This window comes from Ranitomeya variabilis, chromosome 2 (genome assembly GCF_051348905.1).
Source record: "Ranitomeya variabilis isolate aRanVar5 chromosome 2, aRanVar5.hap1, whole genome shotgun sequence".
Classification (NCBI taxonomy): Eukaryota; Metazoa; Chordata; class Amphibia; order Anura; family Dendrobatidae; genus Ranitomeya; species Ranitomeya variabilis.
The window spans coordinates 616931034-616949875 of record NC_135233.1 but is presented as its reverse complement, the minus strand read 5'-3'; the positions used below and the strand labels follow the sequence as shown (position 1 = coordinate 616949875).

Below are 18842 nucleotides of genomic sequence, written 5' to 3'. Positions count from 1 at the left end.
ATAGGAAGCATTCTCAGTGATGTCACCTCTGATCTCTGGTGATGGATAGGAGGCATTCTCAGTGATGTCACCGCTGATCTCTGGTGATGGATAGGTGGCATTCTCAGTGATGTCACCGCTGATCTCTAGTGATGGATAGGAGGCATTTTCAGTCATGTCACCGCTGATCTCTAGTGATGGATAGGAAGCATTCTCAGTGATGTCACCGCTGATCTCTGGTGATGGATAGGAGGCATTCTCAGTGATGTCACCGCTGATCTCTGGTGATGGATAGGAGGCATTCTCAGTGATGTCACCGCTGATCTCTAGTGATGGATAGGAGGCATTCTCAGTGATGTCACCGCTGATCTCTAGTGATGGATAGGAGGCATTCTCAGTGATGTCACCGCTGATCTCTAGTGATGGATAGGAAGCATTCTCAGTGATGTCACCGCTGATCTCTGGTGATGGATAAGAGGCATTCTCAGTGATGTCACCTCTGATCTCTAGTGATGGATAGGAAGCATTCTCAGTGATGTCACCTCTGATCTCTGGTGATGGATAGGAGGCATTCTCAGTGATGTCACCGCTGATCTCTAGTGATGGATAGGTGGCATTCTCAGTGATGTCACCGCTGATCTCTAGTGATGGATAGGAAGCATTCTCAGTGATGTCACCGCTGATCTCTGGTGATGGATAAGAGGCATTCTCAGTGATGTCACCTCTGATCTCTAGTGATGGATAGGAAGCATTCTCAGTGATGTCACCTCTGATCTCTGGTGATGGATAGGAGGCATTCTCAGTGATGTCACTTCTGATCTCTAGTGATGGATAGGAGGCATTCTCAGTGATGTCACTTCTGATCTCTAGTGATGGATAGGAGGCATTCTCAGTGATGTCACCGCTGATCTCTGGTGATGGATAGGAGGCATTCTCAGTGATGTCACTGCTGATCTCTAGTGATGGATAGGAGGCATTCTCAGTGATGTCACCTCTGATCTCTAGTGATGGATAGGAGGCATTCTCAGTGATGTCACCTCTGATCTCTGGTGATGGATAGGAGGCATTCTCAGTGATGTCACCTCTGATCTCTGGTGATGGATAGGAGGCATTCTCAGTGATGTCACCGCTGATCTCTAGTGATGGATAGGTGGCATTCTCAGTGATGTCACCGCTGATCTCTGGTGATGGATAGGAGGCATTCTCAGTGATGTCACCGCTGATCTCTAGTGATGGATAGGAGGTATTCTCAGTGATGTCACCGCTGATCTCTGGTGATGGATAAGAGGCATTCTCAGTGATGTCACATCTGATCTCTAGTGATGGATAGGAAGCATTCTCAGTGATGTCACCTCTGATCTCTGGTGATGGATAGGAGGCATTCTCAGTGATGTCACCGCTGATCTCTGGTGATGGATAGGTGGCATTCTCAGTGATGTCACCGCTGATCTCTAGTGATGGATAGGAGGCATTTTCAGTCATGTCACCGCTGATCTCTAGTGATGGATAGGAAGCATTCTCAGTGATGTCACCGCTGATCTCTGGTGATGGATAGGAGGCATTCTCAGTGATGTCACCGCTGATCTCTGGTGATGGATAGGAGGCATTCTCAGTGATGTCACCGCTGATCTCTAGTGATGGATAGGAGGCATTCTCAGTGATGTCACCGCTGATCTCTAGTGATGGATAGGAGGCATTCTCAGTGATGTCACCGCTGATCTCTAGTGATGGATAGGAGGCATTCTCAGTGATGTCACCTCTGATCTCTAGTGATGGATAGGAAGCATTCTCAGTGATGTCACCTCTGATCTCTGGTGATGGATAGGAGGCATTCTCAGTGATGTCACCGCTGATCTCTGGTGATGGATAGGAGGCATTCTCAGTGATGTCACCGCTGATCTCTGGTGATGGATAGGAGGCATTCTCAGTGATGTCACCGCTGATCTCTGGTGATGGATAGGAGGCATTCTCAGTGATGTCACCGCTGATCTCTAGTGATGGATAGGTGGCATTCTCAGTGATGTCACCGCTGATCTCTAGTGATGGATAGGAGGCATTCTCAGTGATGTCACCTCTGATCTCTAGTGATGGATAGGAAGCATTCTCAGTGATGTCACCTCTGATCTCTGGTGATGGATAGGAGGCATTCTCAGTGATGTCACCGCTGATCTCTGGTGATGGATAGGAGGCATTCTCAGTGATGTCACTTCTGATCTCTAGTGATGGATAGGAGGCATTCTCAGTGATGTCACCGCTGATCTCTGGTGATGGATAGGAGGCATTCTCAGTGATGTCACCGCTGATCTCTAGTGATGGATAGGAGGCATTCTCAGTGATGTCACCGCTGATCTCTGGTGATGGATAGGAGGCATTCTCAGTGATGTCACCTCTGATCTCTGGTGATGGATAGGAGGCATTCTCAGTGATGTCACCGCTGATCTCTAGTGATGGATAGGAGGCATTCTCAGTGATGTCACCGCTGATCTCTGGTGATGGATAGGAGGCATTCTCAGTGATGTCACCGCTGATCTCTGGTGATGGATAGGAGGCATTCTCAGTGATGTCACCGCTGATCTCTAGTGATGGATAGGAGGCATTCTCAGTGATGTCACCGCTGATCTCTAGTGATGGATAGGAGGCATTCTCAGTGATGTCACCGCTGATCCCTAGTGATGGATAGGAGGCATTCTCAGTGATGTCACCGCTGATCTCTAGTGATGGATAGGAGGCATTCTCAGTGATGTCACTTCTGATCTCTAGTGATGGATAGGAGGCATTCTCAGTGATGTCACCTCTGATCTCTGGTGATGGATAGGAGGCATTCTCAGTGATGTCACTTCTGATCTCTAGTGATGGATAGGAGGCATTCTCAGTGATGTCACCTCTGATCTCTAGTGATGGATAGGAGGCATTCTCAGTGATGTCACTGCTGATCTCTGGTGATGGATAGGAGGCATTCTCAGTGATGTCACCGCTGATCTCTGGTGATAGATAGGAGGCATTCTCAGTGATGTCACCGCTGATCTCTAGTGATGGATAGGAGGCATTCTCAGTGATGTCACCGCTGATCTCTGGTGATGGATAGGAGGCATTCTCAGTGATGTCACCTCTGATCTCTGGTGATGGATAGGAGGCATTCTCAGTGATGTCACCGCTAATCTCTAGTGATGGATAGGAGACATTCTCAGTGATGTCACCTCTGATCTCTAGTGATGGATAGGAGGCATTCTCAGTGATGTCACCGCCGATCTCTGGTGATGGATAGGAGACATTCTCAGTGATGTCACCTCTGGTGATGGATAGGAGGCATTCTCAGTGATGTCACTGCTGATCTCTGGTGATGGATAGGAGACATTCTCAGTGATGTCACCGCTGATCTCTGGTGATAGATAGGAGGCATTCTCAGTGATGTCACTGCTGATCTCTGGTGATGGATAGGAGGCATTCTCAGTGATGTCACCGCTGATCTCTGGTGATAGATAGGAGGCATTCTCAGTAATGTCACTGCTGATCTCTAGTGATGGATAGGAGACATTCTCAGTGATGTCACCTCTGATCTCTGGTGATGGATAGGAGGCATTGTCAGTGATTTGACCGCTGATCTCTGGTGATAGATAGGAGGCATTCTCAGTGATGTCATCTGATCTCTGGTGATGGATAGGAGGCATTCTCAGTGATGTCACCGCTGATCTCTAGTGATGGATAGGAGGTATTCTCAGTGATGTCACCGCTGATCTCTGGTGATGGATAGGAGGCATTCTCAGTGATGTCACTGCTGATCTCTGGTGATGGATAGGAGGCATTCTCAGTGATGTCACCGCTGATCTCTAGTGATGGATAGGAGGCATTCTCAGTGATGTCACCGCTGATCTCTAGTGATGGATAGGAAGCATTCTCAGTTATGTCACCGCTGATCTCTGGTGATGGATAAGAGGCATTCTCAGTGATGTCACCTCTGATCTCTGGTGATGGATAGGAGGCATTCTCAGTGATGTCACCGCTGATCTCTAGTGATGGATAGGAGGCATTCTCAGTGATGTCACCGCTGATCTCTGGTGATGGATAGGAGGCATTCTCAGTGATGTCACTGCTGATCTCTGGTGATGGATAGGAGGCATTCTCAGTGATGTCACCGCTGATCTCTGGTGATGGATAGGAGGCATTCTCAGTGATGTCACCGCTGATCTCTAGTGATGGATAGGAGGCATTCTCAGTGATGTCACCGCTGATCTCTGGTGATGGATAGGAGGCATTCTCAGTGATGTCACCTCTGATCTCTGGTGATGGATAGGAGGCATTCTCAGTGATGTCACCTCTGATCTCTAGTGATGGATAGGAGGCATTCTCAGTGATGTCACCGCTGATCTCTGGTGATGGATAGGAGGCATTCTCAGTGATGTCACCTCTGATCTCTAGTGATGGATAGGAGGCATTCTCAGTGATGTCACCGCTGATCTCTAGTGATGGATAGGAGGCATTCTCAGTGATGTCACCGCTGATCTCTGGTGATGGATAGGAGGCATTCTCAGTGATGTCACCTCTGATCTCTGGTGATGGATAGGAGGCATTCTCAGTGATGTCACCGCTAATCTCTAGTGATGGATAGGAGACATTCTCAGTGATGTCACCTCTGATCTCTAGTGATGGATAGGAGGCATTCTCAGTGATGTCACCGCCGATCTCTGGTGATGGATAGGAGACATTCTCAGTGATGTCACCTCTGATCTCTGGTGATGGATAGGAGGCATTCTCAGTGATGTCACATCTGATCTCTGGTGATGGATAGGAGACATTCTCAGTGATGTCACATCTGATCTCTGGTGATGGATAGGAGGCATTCTCAGTGATGTCACCGCTGATCTCTAGTGATGTCACCGCTGATCTCTGGAATATCGTCGCTTTGGTTTCTTGCATAATATGGAAATGTACTGAAATGTTGTTTTCTTATTCTGTTTCCACAGTCGCCCTATTGAACCCCTGAAGAAAGATTCTCCTGCTGTTGCGACTTTGTCGGCTGCTAATCCATCTGCATCTGCTGTGGCCCCTAATTTATCTGGTTCTACGTCCGTAAAAAGGGCAGATGAGTGGAAAGACCCCTGGCGTCGATCAAAGTCCCCAAAAAGGAAACTTGGCATGTCTGGCTCTCCCAGCAGGGGGCGCAGGCGGCGCCGCACCTCAGGGTCCTCTGATTCTGGATCCAATTCATCCAGGTAAATGAGCGCTGGTCGCTCTGCGGGGTGCAGTCTGATCTGATCCATACCTTGTGGTCACATCACCATGTCTGTATATAGCTCCGACTGACACCTGCGAACAATAGCTTAAACTCTGGACAAGACTTGTGCCATAGTGAAGTATTACTCACAGCTGAGGGTTTGCTACACTTGTATCCAGCCCTGGTAAAAGTCCTTGTATTTGCTACAATGGAAAAGTCGGGAGTCCAGGTTGTTTATGGCCCAAACCCTCAGCTGTGGGAAATGTGACATCATTGCCTCTGAGGTTTCCATTCATTGACTGCAAGCAGAGGGGGTAAAACATGAAGTCCTCAGTTTTCCTATACAGACTCCATGATGATTTGTGACATTTCTTTCTCAGGTCCTCTTCTCGCTCGTCTTCATACTCGGGGTCCGGGTCCTCGCATTCTCGGTCCTCATCGTACAGCTCTTACTCCAGCCGCAGCTCGTTTTCCGGCAGCCGTTCCAGGTAACCTTTACGTTTTTCTTTCTGTTTTTACTGTTTTTTATAACTCCGAATCTAAAAGGTTAAATCTCCGCTGTGAAAGTGGAAATCATGCCGGTCTGCCTGGTACCGGGAACTGACACTTCAGGTGAGGAGCCCGTATTCCTGGTTTCTACACAAACTTGTCAATGAAAGTCTTTTCTTTTTATTATTATTATTATTTTTATATGTATTTTTTTTATTTATTTAAGTAGTGAGTGAGATTTTTCTCCCCGGATCGCTACTCACTGAGCCAGTGAAGTGGCTGATAACCGAGAACAATAATATTCAGCAGACCCATGCAGTGAGGGGATAAAGTGGGGCGTTGTGTAACGGACACATAGCAGGGGGTGCACAGACATTAGGAGGGCACAACGCCACTGTGTGCCCATCGCTCTATAGATGGCTGCCTATCCAGGGGCAGCTATGTAGTGAAGGGCTGTCCCAAGCAGTATAAAGGGGTCCCCCGGCGCCATCCAGAGCCACTCACTTCCACATCCGAGGCGTGCTGTGCCCATGACGTTGTGCTGATCATGGACACGTCACCTGCACCACTCGCCCCCATGAGACTCTTTTTCAACCCCTCTTTCGTAGCTGATTTTTTTGTCACGCGTTTCTCCTCTATAACGGGGTCTTCCTCAGCATGTCGTACAGGCAGAGCTAATCTGCGGCATCGGGTCGTGTTCTCCAGCACCCTGCTGCCGGTGTTTGTCGCCTCGTGCACATTGCAGTGAGTGCAGCCCCGTGTTTCCTGCACTTTGCAGATTTCGTTGCCTCGCATTCACCTTATATGCCTCTTCTCCCCCCCACCCCCCCCCCCATACATTACGTATCCTTCACACTTGCTGCGAGGAGTTACCATCTCTGTTTTTAGGTCTGGATCTTTCTCCTCATCACCGTCTCCGTCACCGAGGCCGTCTCCACATAAAGCCTCCGCGAAGGGCAAAGGAGAACCTACCCCAGCTGCCGCCGCCGCTAAAGGGTGAGTCCGAAATAAGGGGGAGCTGACCTCTGATGCACAGGAGCGGCCATCATGCTTTGTATTGGGCACATACATCATGGCTGCACTCTCCACCCACGGCATACATCGCATCCTCTAATTTACTGCAGATACAATAACTTTCAGAATGGAAGAATATCGAGTAGAACTGGAGGCATGCTGCTCAGTGTAGCAATGAAAACCTCCATTCTTTACACTGCAGGATGCACCTGTGCAATGCTATAGTCGCACTTTTAGGACTCCGGCTGGGTCTCCCGGTCTCCATTTACCTTTCCTTTAGTCTATCCATATCTACATCTAGATGAACGCTCGACTGAGCTGATCGTGCACGTGTTTTCTGTGAGCAGAAGGAGTGAACCACCGACTTACACGGCCTATCTCTCACAGAAAACAAATAGAAACATGCGCGATCCTTCTCTGTGCCGACGTCCCCGGGCTGGGGGTCTGTACACATTAGATGGTCGCCAGAAGGCTGTAATATATTTCTGTGTTCAGGGAGAAGGTAATTGTGAAGAAGGTTGCCCCCCCTCCAGCAGCAGCTGCCGCCGTCGCCACCACCACCACCACCGCCGCTGCTCCCACAACCGCCACTGCTGCCGCACCCACCTCTGCAACGGTAAAACCACCAAAGGTCGTACCAGAAGCGGCTAAGACTGGCGAGAAAAGAATTGGCAGAACGAAAGAGCAAAAAAAAAAAGTTCCGCCAAGAAGGTAAGAAACGTAACGACCACCCAAGTGATTACTGACGTGTCGTCCTATGTATCACACTGTCATCTGCTGCAGGAGGACCGTCAGCGGCAGCATCAGCGGCAGCAGCTACAGCGGCTCCAGCTCCCGCTCCGGGTCTCGTTCGCTTTCCAGATCGTCGCGTTCCACGTCTGCATCGCTCTCGCCCTCTCCGTCTGCGTCTCGAAAATCCAGGTATGATGGCCGAACCGGATTGCGGACCGTAGAGGAGGCCACGGATGGGGCCAGTTAGTATAACGGGTGCTGATGACGCTAGTTACACGTGTCTGGATTACTGGAACTTCATTGTATGTGGACCTGATGATGCTGGTGGAGTTGCCACCGTTGCACCCTAAATATTACCCTCTACACCGAATATCTGGTGAGGGGCGACCCCCACGGTTAGAGCCTAGTATTAATAGGATGGAGCCATATTATAAGGGGCGTTCAGTTAATCATGGCCGTGTTAAGCGATTATTAGGAAGTGTCGCTTCCACTGTGACCAGAGCCACTCTGATACAGCGATCTTAGACGCCAGGCCTTCGTCACATTAGATCCCTGTGATCGTAAAGGATCTACTCTGATCCGCTTTTCGTCGCTCACTGTAATCGCTTCTCTTGTGTTTTGTCTTTATTTTTTTCGCTTCACATCTGGAAACACGAGCAGAAAATCCAGGTGAGCGTGTCCTCGGCAGCGGAGGGGGCAGTTTACTTTGGGATGGGGCATTCTTTTTGTCAGAAAAATGTCACACCCCCCGCCCTTTAATCCGCTGCCTTTATATCTTAGAAATATACAAGAATATCGTCACTTTCCTCCTCTTGTCTGTTTTTCCCCACGTTGGTATAAATTTACATTTTATTTTTTTTTGTTTGTTTCCTACCCTGGTGATCTCTATCCGACATCTATACATTGATGCCTTAATATGGCAATGTTTAACTACAACTCCCAGCATGTACATACAAGAAAAACAACCTGGGCAGTGCACGAAAAGTAGTTCCCTTGCAGGAAAGGTTTGGAGTTGTAGTGTTACGTAGGAGAACACATTGAGTACAAGTTATACTCTTTTCTCTCCGGTGTCAGGTGCATCACCAGGAAAACACCGGTGACTTTCGCCACCCACTCGCTCCCGGTGCGGCTGATCTCCTTTGTCTGCAGCGTTTCATGAAGAATAAATTGGGAAATTTCATAGAAAACCATTGTATAATTAGAGATTACAGGAACATAACTGGTAGGAATGAAGGATGGGCAGGAAAGTGATCCTTCTGCAGGACAGCGGGACGGACTTTTGTTGGCGTCCTAGTCCTCATGTATTAAGGTTTCTGCTTTTTTTGACACCCATTCACATTTGATGGATGGTTCAGATTCACTGACAGCCAGCGGATATGTGGATAATGGTGAAGAATTGAATTGCAAAGTGTAATGGTTTCGTCTGGCGTTCTGTGCAGACGGTGCGCGGCTCTGAGGGTCATGGGAGGCGGTGACGGGTAATTGCGCGGTCTCTGCCCACAGGTCTCTGAGCGTCAGCAGCGTGTCGTCCGTCTCCAGCGTCTCCTCCTCCAGCAGTTCTGTGCGCAGCGCTGACTCCGAAGACATGTACGCCGACCTCGCCAGTCCCATCTCCTCCGCCAGCTCCCGATCCCCAACGCCTTCACAGCCGAAAAAGGAAAAAGGTAACCTACTACCCCCAGACAGCCCACCCGCAGACCCCAGTGCATTAATGTCCCCATTCTCTCCATTCTATGTAGCACCTGAAAAAAACAAAAAGAACGATCCACGGCCTAAGGAAGACAAAAGAACCCGCGATCCCACCGCCGCTGCCATCGTCACCGTAGCACAGCCGCCAAAAGCTGCTCCAGTAAAACTGCCGAAACCCATCAGCAGCAGCAAAATGGTTCCCCAGCCCCCCATGGCACCATCCCAGGCCCAGAGCGGCTTCAGTGCCCACAAGGACATCAAGCTGACACTTCTGAGCAAGGTGATGTAACGCGCCTGGCACCGCCGTTAGTCACACATTTACAGAAGCGATGACATTCCTGCAATTCTTCGGCCTCCGCAGGGTTAAGTTTCCTCATTTACGTTACGTCAGTAACTTCCCATTAACCAGAGCAGAAATATTCAGCGGAGGATTCTCTGGCTGTTGGCCAAGCGGGAGGAAGTGCAGCACGGAAACCCCGTTAAATCACTGATGCGCCTGGCAGCGGCCCGTACTTTCCTGCTCCATCCTCATGATACAGGGGAAAGTCTCAGACGCTCCGGTCACCTATCCAAATCCCCAAAGTAGTCGGAGCGATAATCTGCTCTTAGGAAACCCTGGTGACCACTAATATGGCCGCTGCGTTACAGCAAAACGTCCTGTACAAAGTTCTGGGAAGTTTTGTGGCGGCCATATTGGCGCTCAATTCCAAGTCAGACGTGTTCGTCGCAGTGGTTTTAGTTCTCAGGACACCGCTGTATGTCTAATATTGGTGTACCGTATGTTTAATATTGCCGGAGTGGGTCGTACGCCGAACCCCTGCAATAATGAGGGTAGTAGTCTCCCAAGGATTTATCACTCTGATTGTGGGGGGGGGGTCACAGCAAACCAGTAATAACCAATGGAGGTAATTTGCATCTTTTCGGCCCCTTGATCTAGTTCAGTGCATGAGCTGTGACCGATACCGCAGATCATAACTCTCATCATTGTGTCTCCATACAGAGCGCTGATAAGGGGAGCAGGAAGCGGTACGAGCCCTCAGACAAGGAGAGGCCGGGCTCCCCCCCTACCAAGAAAGCCAACATGTCCCCCGAGCGAGGTAAGATATGGACGGATGTCGCACACATGGGGGGTGTAACGTGGGGAGAGGTGGTGCCCGCTGGATCAGGGTCAACACTTATGTAAAGCAAATGTTTGATTCAGGAAAAAAAGACAAAATGGGAAACCAAATGTCGCTGCTGTTCAGACTACTCCGCATCAGTCCGTGTTCACACGGCTGTAATCGGCCGACGGGGGAAGTTTTCATGCAGTTTGTGTCCTGGTTTCTTATTTACAATGACAAGCGGTCATATTAAACAGAAATGTTATGATCACCAAGCACAAGCAGTCTAAAGGCGATGACACTTAAAATTTGATCACGAAACTTCCGATGGGGGTCCGAGGAGGAGGAGAAACGATGGGGGTCCGAGGAGGAGAATCCATTGGAGGATCATTGGAAAGTGGGTTTCAAATGTGCAAAGTAATTTCATAGAAAGATCTTCAGGTGAAGACATCAGAAGCGATAGGATCAACACGTACTGTGCGCTGCACAAAATGGGGCACAATTCTATAAATAAAAGTGCCCCCACCTACAGCGACGGATGGCACAGGTGCCTATAGAGATAAGTGCCCCCCACCTACAGGGACGGACAGTACAGGAGCCTATGGAGAAAAATGCCCCCCACCTACAGGGATGGATGGACCAGGAGCCTATAGAGAAAAGTGCCCCCCACCTACAGGGACGGACAGTACAGGAGCCTATGGAGAAAAATGCCCCCCACCTACAGGGATGGATGGACCAGGAGCCTATAGAGAAAAGTGCCCCCCACCTACAGGGACGGACGGTACAGGAGCCTATGGAGAAAAGTGCCCCCCACCTACAGGGACGAACGGCACAGGAGCCTATGGAGAAAAGTGCCCCCCACCTACAGGGACGGACGGTACAGGAGCCTATGGAGAAAAGTGCCCCCCACCTACAGGGACAGACAGTACAGGAGCCTATGGAGAAAAGTGACCCCCACCTACAGGGACAGACGGTACAGGAGCCTATGGAGAAAAGTGCCCCCCACCTACAGGGACAGACGGCACAGGAGCCTATAGAGATAAGTGCCCCCCCACCTACAGCGACGGACGGCACAGGAGCCTGTAGAGATAAGTGCCCCCCACCTACAGGGACGGATGGCACAGGAGCCTATAGAGATAAGTGCCCCCCACCTACAGCGACGGACGGCACAGGAGGCTATAGAGATAAGTGCCCCCCACCTACAGGGACCGATGGCACATGAGCCTGTAGATAAGTGCCCCCCACCTACAGGGACGGATGGCACAGGAGCCTATAGAGATAAGTGCCCCCCCATCTACAGCGACTGACAGACGTGCGGGTGATGGGGAGTCGGGACTGTGACCTGAGTATTATATTACTGGGTGGGGGCTTCTTGTCTCGCCAGTAGACCCTGACATTCTGCGATCCTGCTCCGCGTGGACGTCTGCTCTCGTCTTGCTGGATTCCTCAGGAGCGGACATGGGGCTGATGTCATTATTTTGCTCCCGTTGTGATTTTGGTGCTGTTTACACAGCGGGGGAGGGGGTCTTCTCCACTACGTGAAATCTTAGAGGATAAAATAAGCTCCTGTCACCCGGCGAGGAAAGGTTCACTTACTTAATCTGGAGCGCGGAGTATATATAGAAAGCGGAAGACGGAGGATTGCTATTTCTGCTGAGCTATAATTAGCCGTAGATCCTGGCGCAGATTGTCAGGACGCGTCACACATGTACCTGTGTGGTGATCGGGGTGCTGGGTCTCCTCCTACAGGGGTCCTCAGCTGAGCACGGGATTGATAAAAGATGCTGATTAATGGGGGATGTCCATCTACCGGGACTCCCACTGATCTGGAGAACATACGCTCCATTCATTGTCTATGGGATGGCTGCACTTTATCGGTCAGTCCCATAGACAATGACTGAGCGGGGCGCAGTCCCAGGGCCGGACCCCCGGAGATCGGTGCGTTATTACCTGTACTGCAGAGACGTGCACTGGCACTTTTGCTATCTCGATCACACGCTTCACGAGCCGCCATTACTATTTTTCCAGCCATGATGCGATAATGATTTTTTTTCCTTTCCTTGTCGTCTTTGTAGCAGCAACGCGAGACCGCAAGCAAATGGGAAAACCACCATCACCGAAATTCGAACGCCAGCGGATGCCCAATCTCAAGCCGCCTCTCACTCAGCCAGACAGGTACTTGAAGGGTGCCCTACACAGCGCCTCCCCTGTGCACAGGTTGTAAGCGGTATTGCTGATCGGCCAATCTGCATCTACCCGATTATCCCTGTCCTCCTAGGCTGAAGAATTGTAGCAAACCCTCAGCTGCGCGAGGTTTAGATATTTACGTGGCTGCATCTTGATATGTTGTGGAATTGCTAGTTGAGCAGTTAACTGATGAAGTTTTTTTTGCTTTTAACCTTAATTTGTGTGTTGTTTTTTATTTGTCTGCTGCAGGAAACGTCCGGCTTCTCCGCCATTGAAGAGTTCCAGCAAAGTCACCAGCATCCCAGGGAAAGCTCCGGAGGTGGCCCCTTCTGCCTCCGCTGCCAAAGCCGGCAAGGCGAGCACGTTATCCCGCAGAGAGGAGCTCCTCAAACAGCTCAAAGCCGTGGAAGACGCCATCGCTCGCAAGAGAGCCAAAATACCAGGGAAAGTATAGCGGCGGGGCCCTGGGCCCCCAGGAATGTCCACAGAGACCCTTTTTTTTTTTTTTTTCCTACATGTGCCGTCATGGTTTGGAGCCACTGATTGAATCTGGCTACTATTAACCTGCAGCAAGTGAAGCAATGACACGTGGAGCAGGAGCATCCAGCAGACGCAGCGTGACCAATGTGCCGTCACTCTTCCGGACGAGTCGTTAAAGCTTTTTTTTTTTTTTTTCTTTTATCTGGGTTACTTTGTTTTTGGTCTTACAGCCCAATCCCAAAACTGTTGCAAGTCTACCCGGACCCCCAGGCGCTGTCTCTTTATCAGCCTGTTTGCCCCCTAAGATGACGCGGTCTGAGGGTCTCCATGACCTGTTCTCTCCCCCCCTCCCTGTTTTATTTGATGAGTATTTTGAGGTTTTTATTTGTAGGAGTTTGCCCGTTTTAGCCGGTGAGGACCAGAGCGAGCGGCGCAGTGCGACAGCCGGTGCAGCGCTCTGTGGGTTGGATCGTCTGCCTGTTCATATTTTGGGGAGGGGGGGGGGACAGGAGACTTATCCCTGAAATAAAGTATTTTGATAAAACATTTCCCGCTGTGAAATATTCAGTTTCCTCGCTCCGTATGTACGACATAACGACTCTGTTCAGTGCTCGGGGGTCTTGGCCAGATGGGGGACCACCATTGTAAGAACCTCAATAGATGAGGGGAACTTTCAGAATCCAGTAATTGTCCACTACACGAATGAAGAATTGCAATATTTCCTGTCCGGTCTCAGACTTGTTCCTCATGTAATCGTCACACACCCCCCAACACCTATTCCCCCCGTTAAACGTGGTCCATGAAAATAATAATAAGGTTTTCTGAACAGCCATATGTTCAGTTTTTTCCACTGACAACACTTGGATCTAAAATACGGTTTTCTGAACTTTGCAGGAAGCTCAGAAAAATGGGTGAGAACGAGCTCACTGTTCAAGGCTGTAGAACAGAAATGTCTTAACCACTTGTGGATCAACCACAGGCTATGAACGTCGCGCGTTCTACTCTACAGAGTCATAAACTGTTAATGCAATGTACAGTCACAAGAGATCGTGCAGCTGCGGCGTCCGGCTGTCTGACAGATTCGGACTCCTCGTAGAGAAGGCAGACACTGCTTATTACCATCTCTGCCTGCCTGATCACTGTCTACAAAGTGCGATCAGCGTTTCCTCCTCCCGATACAAGGGTCACATGAAATTATTAAAAAATTAAAAAAAACTGCCGTGTATTTCCTTTATTTTTGGGGGGGTGAAATCAGAAGGAAAACAGATGAAAAATGAAGCCCTGCGCATCACGAACCAAAAATGTAAAATCTATTTGATTTATATGAATGAGAAAAAAAATATTTCAGCTCTTTAAACTTCAAAAAACAAAACTGGGCTAGGTAAGTGTCACGGTCCTGGTCTGGTTAACGAAACCAAATTGGAAAAAAAAAAAAAAGATGATTTTTAGCTTTTTTGGGGACAATCTTTAATTTTTGCCTTATGATGTTGGGACAGAACAATTGGAGCCGCTGGCTGTAAACGGATTGTGGTTTTAGATGCAGAGCTGATCGCTTAAAGGAACCTTCCATGCAAAGCTGGCACTGCGGCGGGACGCAACAAACCGTAGAGAACGCAGTATACTCCGTAGAATACGCCGTACACTCTGCAGGGTATAGAATGAATTATCACACGTGTTCCGGAACCATTAGACCTCATTGTAGAATGCTGCTCGCTCAGCTCTGCTACATCTGCACCTGCCGACTACCATTAATAATTGTAAGAAGAGCGCCACCTGGAGGTCACAGTCATGGCTGACATCTGCGCTGCCTGTTCCTGGAGGGAATGTACATTTTAATATTTATTGACATCTGCAGCCGGACCGAACCTGGAATATTGATTTTCTATTTCTAGGCGACCCGCCGGCAGCGCCGTCCCTCATTACTCTGCCCTCAGGAAGTGTTCTCATAGCGGAGGCTTGGACCGAGGTATTTGGAAATGCCAGGCTAGGTCACAGCTATTTCATTGTGTTACCTGATGACAAACACTAATCGCTGACCCTAATTAACGCCGCACATGGCACCCGGACTGGCAAGATGATGGAAGTGTTGGCAGAGGGACACAGTCAACACTTGGAAAAGTAGAAAAATAAAATACATTGGACAATGTGATGTATGAAAACTTTTTGTACGCAGGCTATGACGACATGCTGGGAGTTGTAGTTGCAAAAAAAAAAAGTTTATCTTTAATACTTCCTTATAAGTCACAACTTAAAGCCGCATGCAGAAAAATTCCCATAGTAGTGCCAGGTGGTAACTTGGGCTTAAAGGAGGACGTGAGCAATGCAGGAAGTGTTACCATGGGGCCACTGATGTAACAGACCTGAAGATCCTTTGCCCTGTGTTTGGCCATTTGCGGTCTACCAGAAAAACCGGTCTTCTGCCCAAAGCTGCCGATCCTGGGGGGAGAGAATGGGGAAAAAGGGTTTTCACATGATTTGTGCTCCTATATGGACTTTTCCTGGGTCCCGAGGATGGCGCAGGACACCGCACGGGAAAAAAAAAAAGGCAAAAATTACAATTCTAAACAATGGAGATTTTACAAAAAGTTGCCCAAACCCCACTTTTATGTTCATCCTATAAATTTGGAGGCGACGAACAAGAAAAAACTTCTATAATCGACTTATTTCTCAAAAAAGAAAATAGTCCCGAAGTCGAGCCGCCCAGAGGTCTCTGCGGAATCCACAAATGTTACAAATTGACACGTTTAAAGCTGAAACGACGGCAAAATCCAACTTTCCTGATAACACAAAAGTTTTCTTTTTGAAAAAAAAAAACGTAATCTTGTATTTCAAAACTTTTTTTGTCTTTTCTGTATAGTTTTTGGTTTGATTACTTTGTTTTACTCCGGTTTTATTTGCTTCTTTATTTTATAAATCGTTTTTGTTTTTCTTTTTTTTTTTTGTATTTGTTTTATGGCATCATTTTACAAAACCAAAATGTCCCAATTCTTTGTTGTGATTGGAAATTCTCATGGCCCGCAGAGTTCCCAGGGTCATTACGGCGGGCTCGTCGGGGGGGATGACAGTGCAGCCTGCAGGGAGCTTTGCTAACTGCCTCATTGAGGAAAGCGGAAAAAAAAAAATCAGCTAAATTATAAATAGACGAGGCGGCTGCAGCGAATGGAATGCAGCGAGTTCTCTTATCCAAAGCTTTACCTGCGAGTGACAAGGAAGTCGCATGAGTGTAAAATCAAACTTCCCTTTTACGTAAGGTGGAGGTGGAGACTTCTCTTCACCTGGATTTTCCAAGGGAGGATTCAGGTTTGTATATAAAATGTCAGAGCGAGAGAACAACAGCAGAACTCAACTGAGCATCCAAAACCAATCCAGACCATCACACTTGCTGCACCAGCAAGACTCCAGGAGAAGACCGCAGCCACCATGCACAGTCTGGTAAGAGACCATTGCCCTGCTGTTTCAGTGGGACCCCTCGCCGGCACAATGATGGAGCCTGGGCAGGAATGATGTTCACATGTAGATTGTGACATCTAGAGGCCACATTTGGAATTACACTATTTTATTAGAAAAACGTTTTTTGGTTCATGCACTATATTCTGAGCGATGCGCACTTAGGATCAGAATATTTAGGGGAATAAAAAAGTTTGCTGTTAAGATCCTTTATATTAAGGATTTGAGGCTTGGAGGAAGTAAAAGATTTCTACTAATGTTTTCTTATTTCTGCTTTTTTTTTTTTTCTCCAGTGGGTCATCTTATTGTTGGCAGTTTGCTCCATCACCGTCTGCTGTGCAAAGCATTCGAAGTCCAAGAAGCACCAACACAACCACCACCATACTCAGCCGGAGAGCAGCTACTGCTTCAGCGACGAAGACCTGGAAGATAAAACATCGGAGGTCCTCAATCACTTTGTAAGCGGCAAGATGCGCTGGGACAGATACACCGCCGTCAACATGGTGTCTCATCTGGAGAACTCTGAGAGTAGGAGAAAGAGACGTCGGAGAGCCTCACAAGCCACCTGCCCAGAACTGAAAACTTTGCAAAAAGGACTAACCACGAACGAGCGCTCCATCTCACCATGGACCTACCGGTACGTACCCTCGGCAGAAATCGGTGTAAGCCACGACATTGATAGTGGAGGCTTTAGCTGGTCACAGCCTGGCATTGGGTAGCAGTAAATGGGATTAGTTCTCTGGAGATAAAGTAATCAATGAAAGTTTGGATGTAAATAGTTGTCAGGACATGCTGGGAGTTGTAGTATAAGGTCCATCTCTCCTAACCGCTCTCGTTCACGTCCACAGGATTGACACCGATGAGAGTCGTTATCCTCAGAAGTTGGCATTCGCTCACTGTCTCTGCAATTACTGCATCAGCTCCGAATCTGGGATCGAAACGTCAGCCTTGAATTCGGTGTTGGTGAAGCAGACGATGCTGGTTCTGCGTAAGAAGAGCTGTCCGCACGATGCCGCTAGGTCCACCTTCGCGCTGGAATACATAAGTGTCCCGGTGGCGTGCACCTGCTCCGTGCCACGGTACGACTAATCCGCTCCTATGGAGCCCTGATCCTACGACTTATCCAGACACCCGGTCGTGACTATGTCACACAAAGTTTGTTTGTTTTAGAACACGATATGTCTGATCGTCACTGTGTAATGCATTCTGGGGAAGTCGCTGAATTAGCAGTTCCCCGATAACTTGTGTTTGGGTGTTTCAATTACCCGCTATATAAGATTCCCAGTAGGGAGTTGCTAGTTAAGCAATTCTCTGCTATCAGTGTAAAGTGAACCCTTACTTACATCCGGGATGATTCGCAGGTCGAATCTGTTACCTTGATTCAATACGTAAATGTCATATTTATTAAGCCTCCATAGGTCGACAGTTGTTGTGGAACTATAATTCCCAGCATTTGCTGAAAACCCCTGAGGCTCACAGTGTGATCTCCATTTTCGGAAATTTTACTGCTATAATATAGCTGATTGCCATAATATTAATCTCTTCTCACTCGTCTCTGGGTCAGGGTCTGGGGTGAGAGGAGACCGTGATTTATTTTTTAACAATACAGCAGATAAATATTTATTTAATTATTTAATAATATTTAATATATGAAGTTGTGACGAGGTTTATATTATTTATTGTTTGTCGCGTTGTGATAGAAGAATGGCGTGGTGCTCCGACTACATGCGTCGTCTTCTCACCGATGAATTTTGCATTTGAAGTTTGTGTATCCAATGAAAAAAATAAAATAAAATGGAACAATTTTCACAAAACAATGATTAAGTGTCCTTTTATACAACCAGAGACTCGGTACTGTGCAGTGCCAGAGGCGTACAGGGGTTCAGCTAAGGGGGCCCTAACCAGGTGACCCTGAATACAACAATGGTGCCGCCCCCTAATGGTGGCTGTAGGAGAACCTCAGCAGATGACCGCGCTGTTAAGAAAAAAAATTCTATACAAAGACCAACACTGATATTACTGCCATATGGTGACATAGTGGTAGATACCAGTCCTGCAGCACATATAGAAGATTAAAGGGAACCTGTCACCTGAATTTGGCGGGACCAGTTTTCAGTCATATGGGCGGGGTTATCGGGTGTTTGGTTCACCCTTTCCTTACCCGCTGGCTGCAATATTGGATTGAAGTTCATTCTCTGTCCTCCGTAGTACATGCCTGCACAAGGCAATCTTGCCTTCACAGCATGAAGGCTCACACATAACCCTCCAAGTATTCTAATAGAATCCACATAGCCTTCCATATAGTATAATACACTCCCCATAGTCCTCCATACAGTATAATGCGCTCCCCATAGTCCTCCATATAGCATAATGCGTTCCCCATAGTCCTCCATATAGTATGTGCTTTTTATAGTCCTCCATATAGTATAATGCGCTCCCCATAGTCCTCCATATAGTATAATGCGCTCCCCATAGTCCTCCATATAGTATAATATGCCCACAGTCCTACATAC

At 48.3% G+C, this 18842-nt stretch overlaps 2 protein-coding genes across 2 annotated transcripts in view; both read left to right on the top strand.

Moving 5' to 3' along the window:
* ZC3H18 (zinc finger CCCH-type containing 18) overlaps window positions 1–13430 on the top strand; it is a 72149-nt gene extending 58719 nt beyond the window's left edge. The window contains exons 10-19 of the mRNA XM_077288805.1: window positions 4941–5189; window positions 5572–5679; window positions 6569–6676; window positions 7190–7405; window positions 7478–7615; window positions 8930–9090; window positions 9166–9395; window positions 10116–10212; window positions 12291–12390; window positions 12652–13430. Coding sequence (XP_077144920.1) covers window positions 4941–5189; window positions 5572–5679; window positions 6569–6676; window positions 7190–7405; window positions 7478–7615; window positions 8930–9090; window positions 9166–9395; window positions 10116–10212; window positions 12291–12390; window positions 12652–12856 — 1612 coding nt within the window. The 3' untranslated portion in view covers window positions 12857–13430. The remainder of the gene's footprint in view (window positions 1–4940; window positions 5190–5571; window positions 5680–6568; window positions 6677–7189; window positions 7406–7477; window positions 7616–8929; window positions 9091–9165; window positions 9396–10115; window positions 10213–12290; window positions 12391–12651) is intronic.
* Window positions 13431–16179: 2749 nt separating this feature from the next.
* Window positions 16180–18139, top strand: IL17C (interleukin 17C). Its single transcript, XM_077288804.1, has 3 exons — window positions 16180–16314; window positions 16623–16966; window positions 17178–18139. Exons 1-3 carry the CDS (start codon window positions 16303–16305, stop codon window positions 17416–17418), a joined length of 597 nt encoding a protein of 198 aa, XP_077144919.1. The 5' UTR covers window positions 16180–16302; the 3' UTR covers window positions 17419–18139.
* Window positions 18140–18842: the final 703 nt, after the last annotated feature.

What these genes read in the sequence shown, in the direction of transcription:
- IL17C (XM_077288804.1), top strand. An exon ending in ATCTCACCATGGACCTACCG is followed by an intron (nt 16,967 to 17,177) that starts GTACGTACCCTC and finishes TCACGTCCACAG; the next exon opens with GATTGACACCGATGAGAGTC.